The sequence below is a fragment of the Miscanthus floridulus genome, chromosome 16, assembly GCF_019320115.1.
Source record: "Miscanthus floridulus cultivar M001 chromosome 16, ASM1932011v1, whole genome shotgun sequence".
NCBI lineage: Eukaryota > Viridiplantae > Streptophyta > Magnoliopsida > Poales > Poaceae > Miscanthus > Miscanthus floridulus.
In genome coordinates this window covers 113,496,865-113,505,650 of record NC_089595.1, presented here as the reverse complement: position 1 = coordinate 113,505,650, position 8,786 = coordinate 113,496,865, and the positions used below count along the sequence as shown (strand labels likewise).

Here is an 8,786-nt window from a genome sequence, read left to right as displayed (position 1 = left end):
AGATCGGATTCCTTACCGAGGCATGCCGCGAGAGGCCTCGCGCGATACGGAGAATGCACCCCCTACCGAGGCCTTCCATGGCGGGCCTCGCGCGAGGCGGAATTCACGTCAGGGTGCCGAGACCTCCTGCGCGAGGCCCGAGGCGAGTCGGGGGGCCTGGTGGGCTCGGTCGTTGCGGGTGAGGGGCCCACGGCTTACCTTCTAGCTTTATTTTTTGATGGGACTTTAGCGACCCTTTTGATTGTTCGCTCGGGGTACCCCGTTCTAAGATATCCGACACTGAGTCATCACATTAACTAGTAAATAATAAATGTCAACTAAGTAGATACATTGCATATTCATAACTTTTATCTTTCCAACGACTGATCCGCGTACGTCGATGGAGTCACAGCGGACGACGGGCGTGGGTCAGGCCGATGATCTGGGCCGACGGTGGCATGGTCGGCCGCTACAGGTGCCGGGGCCGGTGGTGGCGCGGCCGACGACGGCGGTGGAGCGCGGCGGGCGCGGGATGCCCGGCGCTCCGCGCGGGCGAGTTCGGCTCGACGGGCGCGGGAGGCACGGTGGCCGCGGGCAGCGGTAGAGGACGGCAAGGCGGGGCGAGGCCAAGGCGAGGAGAGGGCGCGGCGCGAGCGCAGGGCCTGGTGCGGCACAGGCGGCCAGCCGCGGGCAACGGCGCGGCGCGGCGCTCCTGCATGGCCTTGGGGCGCGGGCCGTCCGCAGTGGCGCGGCGTAGGGCGGCCTCGGGGCGGCCGCGGTGGCGCTCAGCTGTCTCGGGGCGTGGGGCGTCCGCGGTGGCGCGGCGTGGTGGCAGCGCGGCGCGGGCGTCCGTGCGCAGGCTCGGCGATGCGCGTGCGGGCGAGGGCGGCCGGTGGAGGAGCGTGCTCGGGCGGCGACGAAGCTCGGCTCTGCTCTGCTAGGGCGAGAGAGTGAGAGGGAGAGAGGGACGGGGCCCATACGTAATAAAGGCTCGGCGTCAAGATCTACGACGCCGAGCTCGACGCCAGGGTGACTGGCGTCGAGTTTGCTGGCATGTCACATTCCACGTTCGCTTCGAGCCTAGAAGCTCGGCGCCAGAGACACTGGCGTCGAGACATGTTAAGGGTCCAGATTTTGAATTCTTTTCTTCAGCGATGTATTCGTGAAAACTTAAAAAAAGCTAAAAAAGTAAAACATTCGGGCGGGACGAGGCGCGACCTGCCGTCCACGCGGTGGCGACGTGACGTGGCGTGGCCGCGTGGGCCTGTCGGACCGCGGAATCGTGGGATGGGACCACCGTACCAGTAACGGTAGCAGCAGTAGGTAACTCGTCAGAGTTAATGACCCCGAGGCCGAGAGCCCGCGCGCTGCAGACGTCCGTCACCGTGACACCGCGTCCGGCAGAGCTGTGCGAGGCGACCTCGGAGAATCACAAATTCGGCAATGGTCTGTCGTCCGTGCCCTTGGGCGGGCGGAGATACTGGATTGAATAGACCTGGCGTGGAGCGCGCAACGCCGCAACTTCGACGATACCTCTACCGAGACCTGGAGGAGAGAACTCCAAATGCAAATGTGCTGTAGCACCGAGTCGAAAACAGGATAGGGACCAAGCTACCTACTGCGGCGACAGGTGACGAAGGGCACACTAAGGGGCTACCTACTGCTACAGTAAATCTGCACTAATGACATATTAATTAGGCTTAAAAATTTCGTCTCAAAAATTAGCCTCCATCTATGTAATTGGTTTTGTAATTAATCTATATTTAATGCTCCTTATTAGTATCTAAATATTCGATGTGATGTGAATTTTAGAATCGACTAAAGAACCAAACACCCTCTAAAATTATGCTGAAGATTTCCAAATAAGACCTGGTTTAGGTACTCCCTCTAAAGTTTACTCTTTATATCATCGAATATTTGATCACATGAAATATTAAGGCCTTGTTTAGGTCATCCTTTAAAGTTTACTCCATATCCCATGCGACACCCTCGTAACACCCCAAAACTTTACACCCTGAATTTAAACAAGACTTAAATATAGACTAAAAAATAACTAATTACACAGTTTACGACTAATTTGAGAGACGAATCTTTTAAGCCTAATTAGTTCATGATTTGATAATGTTGTGCTACAGTAACATATATGCTAATGACGGATTAATTAGGCTTAATAAATTCGTCTCACGGATTACTTACGAATTTATAATTTATTTTTTTATTATTATCCAAACACCCTATGCGATACCCACATATAACAATCGATGTAACACTTTATAATTGGGTTACACCCTAAATTTAAACAGACCTTGTAAACATCATGCTACATCATGCAGGACCTACTGAACTCGTACAAGTAGGCCCAAGAGACTTGGGCAAACAGGATCAACCACCATACCATTTGGCCTCAAGAAGCTATCCAAGAAAAAGAGGCGACAACGAGATAAAAGATGATGAAGTTAACCACCCTGTTCGCTTATTGGTTTCAGTCAGACTTATTCAATCAGCTAACAGTGTGTTCCTCTCACAACAAACCAGCACCAGCCAGCCCAAACTAGCCCAGAAACCAACCAGCGAACACACCGAACAAGACCAAAATCACTCAGCATGCGCCATCCTTTATAGCAAACGGGGTGCTTAATTGCAATGTAAGGAAGTTTAGAGAGTAGTGTCCAATACAGTACTCCATTCGTCCTAAATTATAAACCATTCTAATAACTTTTTTAGAGAGTCAAGGAATCTTAATTTTAACCAAATTTATATAAGTATCATTGGATTCTTAATTAATTATATTTTCATAGTATATCTAATTGATATCATATATGTTTATAGTTCTCTCTATAATTTTAATCAAACTTAAGATATTTTTACTCTCCAAGAAAATAGAAATACCTTATAATTTGAACTGAGGGAGTATTATGTAATTTTTCTAGCACCATTGTACCAAATTTCCATCTCGCTTATACTTCCTTCATTATTAAAAAAAAAATACAATTCTCACTTTCTAAAGACTTGCTCTCTCTATTCTAAAATAAGTGCATATCTCACACTTCAAGAAGTCAACAAGTTCAAAGTTTGACAAGTATATACAAAAAAAAACTTATAGTTTATGATCTCAAATAAACATCATTTTATTAATCACATCATTTATTCATATGAGCAGTAATAAACTTATTTTATGATACGAATGTTAATATTATTTTTTCAAGAATCTAGCCAAACTGATGTTTGATTCCTCAAGTACGAGATATGAACTTATTTTTGGACACAGTTTAAAATTTACTCAAATCAGTAAAAAAACCACTAACATTTATTATACTAAAAGATCATTGCATTAGTTAATGGAATGCATTTTTATAGTAAACCTATTTAGAGACATGTACCATAAATTTTATCAAAAATTAAGAATGTTTAACTCATCTTAAATCTAGAATTCCGTTCTTTTTTTATGGAGGGAATAGTACAATTGATGGTGCCAATAACTATTCCTTACACTAAATACTGAGAATGTACGTGTATGCGCTCAACAATTATTCCATCCCACCCTTCGCAAAGCTGCAACGACATGGACCGGTGAACAGACAGCCACCCATCTGGAACTCTGGAAGATTACACAAGGAATCGCATCTCAAGTTCTCAACCATATAACAACACTAGCAGTTCTGTACTCAACACTTGGTGGCCTCGTCGTCGTCGTCGTCGCGGACGCTGCAAATGGCAGCGTCCCCCCAGTTCAAGATCAGCGAACAAGAAAATGTCTGATACACAACAGAACAGAACACAACGCGCTCTACTGCCCGAGCAGCCTCTTGACGCCGGCCTTCTGGTCCGACGTGAGCCTTGCCGGGAACTTGATGTCGAACTTGATCCGGAGGTTTCCCTTCCTGGACGGGTCCTTGGGGATGGGCATGCCCTCACCGCGCACCACCTCCTCGTACCCAGGGTGGATCACGGAGCTGATCGGCACTGTCAGGCTGCGCCCGTCCAACGTCGTCACGTGCGCGGTGTACCCCGTCAGGGCCTCCGCCAGTGGGATCTTCTGGGTCACCACCAGGTCGTTGCCGTCCCGGGTGAACACCGGGTGCGGCTTCTCGTCGATGATAAAGACGAGGTCCGCCGGGATCGTGTTGGGCGTCTCGTTGCCCTTCTCCGGGAAGGTGATCTTGGTGCCCTTCTTCCACCCGGGCTTCACGTCGATCGTTAGGATCTCTTCGACTGGGATTGTCTTCCTGCACACAGAGGGTGGCAGTGGTCAGTTACACAAGCTGCAAATGGAGCTCAGCTTTCTTGTTTTGTATAGTTGTGGAGCTAGCTCATGGACTGACGCCTGACGGACCAAACAAGTTGACACATCCAAATGGCAAATACAAATCAATTCAACTGAGTGAGCTACCGATGCTAAAGCAGTAAAGCTCAAACCATACGTAGTCGGACGGTTGATCCACCCACCTATGATGGCAGGTGGAAACTACCAAGAAAGAACTGGTCCTTAGACAAACATCCCGATCCCCACAAACCGAAAACTGACAAGCTTCCCACGTGACCTCTAACCACTACTGCAATGGTTAGCTGATAGTTGGTTTAGCTGAACACACCATCAATCAACAATGAAAAATTGACAAGCACTCCCCTGTCTAAAAACAGAGTGCAATTGTAGCTGGTTGAGGAGTAAAACAATTTAAAGGTCGTCAGATTAATCATGGCATAGTAAGCCTACTTAGAGACATAAATGTTGATACTATCTTCTATAACTTGTCAAATTTAAGGAAGTTTAACGTGATTCAGAATTGAACTCATTTTGGGGACCGACGGAGTATCCGAGAGTGGATGGATTGGATGGATAACAAGTATCACTAATCACTAAATTGAACGGAGGCGTCTACTACACATACATGCAAATTCAGCTTTGAATTCAACTGCAGAAATTAAACAAGCATAAATCCGATAAAGATCCGTTCATCCGGTTAACTCAAACAATTTTAAGGCGTCTATCTATCTATTGCATTGAAGTATAATTTCAAATACTATTAAGCAACAGCAGTAAATAAACAATGCTGAGACAGAGAAGGCAGGCACTTACCCACTGGCGTCAGCAATTTCCCTGGAAATCTTCATCTTCTTGGTAGTGCCCTTGTACAGCTCCTCCAGGCTGCACGGCAGCTTCCGCTCGATGGCCGGCGCCTTCACGGGCCGCCTGCCGGTGTGCATGCCGTGCCCGTCCGGGCCGCCGCCGAACGCAGAGCCGAATATATCGTCCCCGAAGATGGACGAGGAGAACCTCGTCCCGCCGGTCCGCATGCCGGGCATCCCACCCCCCATGCCGCTGCCGCCCATGCCACCGCCGCCCATACCGCCGAAGGGGCTGGAGCCTCCGAAGAACTCGGCGAAGATGTCCTCCGCGTTGCGCGGGTTGAACCGGAACACCGTCGGCCCGTCGCCGCCCGTGGAGAAGAAGGTCGCGCCGCCGGGGCCCGCCCCGCCGGCGCCCGGCGGCGGCACCTGCCCCTTGAGCCCCTCCTCGCCGTACTGGTCGTACACCGCGCGCTTCTGCGGGTCGCTCAGCACCTGCACGGACACAGAGAGTCAGAGCACGTCACGACATTGCCGAGCTCGATTGGGCAGGGCTGGGGAGATGAATCTGGCGTGGATCTTCTCCGCACGCCCACTTACCTCGTACGCCTCCGAGATCTGCTTGAACTTGTTCTCCGCCTCCTTCTTGTTGTTGGGGTTCTTGTCGGGGTGCCACTTCATGGCGAGCTTGCGGTAGGCCTTCTTCAGGTCGTCGTCGGTGGCGCCCTTGTCGACGCCCAGGATCGTGTAGTAGTCAAGCCCCATGGCTGCTTCTGCTGCTTCCTTCCTTCCTTCGCGCTTCGCCGCTTTGGCGTGCCCGCGCTCTTCGTAACCGCCGGAGACTCGCTCTCGTTTGGGCGTTCGCGTTCTCGCTGTCGTTGCGACTCGGTGAGGTATGTTTGGTACGGGGGGAGGAGAGAGGGGAGGGGGAGAGAAAAGGGGAAGAGGGAAGCGTCTGGATAGAGGAGGCGACGAGACCGGTCTGGAGATGGGTGTGGAAGCTTCTGGAAGGCGCACGGGCCTGCCCGCGGAATGTAGAGGCACAGCCCAGGTGGAGCTCTCACGAGTCACGACTCACGTCACGTGAGACGGACGCGTGCGTGCGCGGTCTTGCTTTGATGAGAAGTCAGAGCTGAAAGCGGTGTTTACTGGACGTGAAAGAAAAATACTATTTATTCCTTAAGGTGATTTTACGAAGCAAACGTCTTATTTGCTTTGCTGAAAAATTATAGCTGAAAATATTTATTGATGACCGATACTAGGCTATCTGAAGAGGAGGAACTAATGACCATCAACATTGAATCGTCCGCGCGATCAAGAACGCGACCACGTCGCTTGCAGGGCTCCGCCTCGTCCGGCCGCCAAGGGCATAGGCTCTGCCTCATCTGATTCCCGAGGGTTAGCTCCGCCTCGGTGCGCGCTGCGGCCACAGACTCCGCCTCGTCCGACCCTCGAGGGTTGGCTCTGCCTCTACTGACTCTTGAGGGCTGGCTCCCCCTCGCCCGACGTTGGAGGGCTGGCTCCGCCTCGCCCGACGTCTAAGGGCTGGCCTCTCCTCGCCCGCGGCCACGGGCCCCGCCTCGTCCGACCCCCGAGGGTTGGCTCTGCCTCTATTGACTCCCGAGAGCTGGCTCCGCCTCGCCCGATGTCTGAGCGCGACTCCTTTATAACGACGGCGCAGATAAGGCAGGGCACTCAAGTCGCAGACTACTCCAAGGGCGGCGCTCAGGACACCGATGAAAGCTCTAGTTTGATTTTGGTGAATTGATGAAACCCTAAGTGCTAACTTAGTTTATCAAGTGATCATGAGATAGGTAGCACACTCTAAGTTGCGAAGCAAACAAAGATCATAGCACGATGAAGATGATGCCATGGCAATGATCAAGTGCTTAGACTTGGAAAGAAGAAAGAGAAAAACAAAAAGCTCAAGGCAAAGGTATAAACTATAGGAGCTATTTTATTTTGGTGATCAAGACACTTAGAGAGTATGATCACATTTAGATTTGATAGCCGTACTATTAAGAGGGGTGAAACTCGTATCGAAATGCGGTTATCAAAGTGCCACTAGATGCTCTAACTCATTGCATATGCATTTAGAATCTAGTGAAGAACTAACACCCTTGAAAATGTTTGTGAAAATATGCTAACACATGTGCACAAGGTGATACACTTGGTGGTTGGCATATTTATGCAAGGGCAAAGAAGTTAGAGGTGAAATGGAGTTGGTCGCAATGATGCTGGCGTCGGTCAACTGACCGGACGCTGGGTCGCTCAGCGACTGGACATTGAAGGACCGCGTTCGGTCGTATTGTCGGTCAGCACAGTAAGAAGTCATAAGTGTGACCGGACGCTGGCAGGGTCCGGTCGAGCATGACCGGACGCGTCCGGTCGGTGAAAGTTGGTTTTGGAATCTTACTGTAAACGACCGGACGCTGGTGTTCAGCGTCCGGTCAACTCAAGCGCTGTGTCCGATCAAGACTGATGACCGTTGAAATCTGACGAATAGTATTTGAAGCAGGGGACACGTGGCGTGAATCACGTGACCGGACGCTGAAGGCTAGCGTCCGGTCGATCGGACCGGAGAATCCGGTCACCCCGCGTTGTGCCCAGCAAAGGGGTACAACGGCTCTATTTTATGGGGGCTTCTATTTAAGCCCCATGATCGGTTGAAGCTCACAATCTTTGGCCATTTTCATTGACATAGCAACCTTGTGAGCTTAGTCAAAGTCTTCCCACTCATCTCCATCATTGATTTATCATCTTTGTGAGATTGGGAGAGAATCCAAGTGCATTGCGTGAGTGATTGCATCTAGAGGCACTTGGTGTTCGTGTTTTGCTGCGGATTTCTCTTGTTACTCTTGGTGGTTGCCGCCACCTAGACGGCTTGGAGCAGCGAGGATCGTCGAGCGGAGAGTGGTGAGCGGTGATTGTCTCTGACTCCGATCGTGGTGTTGTGAGGGGTTCTTGACCTTTCCCCGGCGGAGAGCCAAAAGGTACTCTAGTGGATTACTCGTGGCTTGTATGATTCTCATCTTGTGTTGGTTGTGCGGCACCCTATTGAGGGTTTAGCGTGTGAAGCCAATTAGCACGTGAACCTCTAAGTGAGTGAATCGCCACAAGCAAGTGAACCTCGGTAAAAATCATTGTGTTCATCTTTGATTCCGAGGTGATTGGTCCTCATTGTTATTCATCCTTGTGATTGATTGGTTTCTTCATCTACACCGCGGTGTAACCTTCATGATCACTCTCTTTATTTTATCGCAAACTAGTTGACAAGCTCTTTAGTGTAGCTAGTTGTGAGAGCTTGCTTGCTTGGTTGGTGTGGCTCTTTAGTTAGCCTTTGAGAGCATACTAACATAGGGTAGTATCATAGTTATTGTGTGAATAGATATTTTCTAAGCTAGAATTGTGGTAGGTGGCTTGCATTTTGAGTAGGCTAGCGCAACTTTTGCTTCGCCTCATAATTGTCTAACCATTTTGTTAAGTATTGTGGTAGAAATTTTATTAGGCTATTCACCCCCCTCTAGCCATTAGGACCTTTCAAGTGCTATTAGAGCCGAGGTCACTGTGATTTGAGGCTTAACAACCTTTGGTGCAAAAATGGCTAAAATCAACAACACCAAGAAGTCACCCCAATTTGATGGCTCAAATTATCTCTATTGGAAGGCTAAGATGACAACATATATCAAGTCAATCAATAGGAAGATTTGGAAGGTGGTAGAAACAAAAATTGAGATTAA

General features: G+C 49.8%; 1 protein-coding gene across 1 annotated transcript; it reads right to left on the bottom strand.

Annotated features, from left to right (window-relative positions):
* Positions 1 to 3,568: 3,568 nt before the first annotated feature.
* On the bottom strand, positions 3,569 to 5,993 carry LOC136511550 (uncharacterized). The gene is made up of 3 exons (XM_066505597.1): positions 5,647 to 5,993; positions 5,057 to 5,541; positions 3,569 to 4,205 (listed from the first exon to the last, which is right to left on the bottom strand). The coding sequence occupies exons 1-3, from the start codon at positions 5,809 to 5,811 to the stop codon at positions 3,767 to 3,769; spliced, it is 1,089 nt and encodes a 362-aa protein (XP_066361694.1). The 5' UTR covers positions 5,812 to 5,993; the 3' UTR covers positions 3,569 to 3,766.
* Between the last annotated feature and the right edge of the window lie 2,793 nt (positions 5,994 to 8,786).

What these genes read in the sequence shown, in the direction of transcription:
- LOC136511550 (XM_066505597.1), bottom strand. Translation starts at nt 5,811, where the DNA reads ATGGGGCTTGACTACTACACGATCCTGGGCGTCGACAAGGGCGCCACC. An exon ending in AGATCTCGGAGGCGTACGAG is followed by an intron (nt 5,542 to 5,646) that starts GTAAGTGGGCGT and finishes GTGTCCGTGCAG; the next exon opens with GTGCTGAGCGACCCGCAGAA. An exon ending in GAAATTGCTGACGCCAGTGG is followed by an intron (nt 4,206 to 5,056) that starts GTAAGTGCCTGC and finishes CTCTGTGTGCAG; the next exon opens with GAAGACAATCCCAGTCGAAG.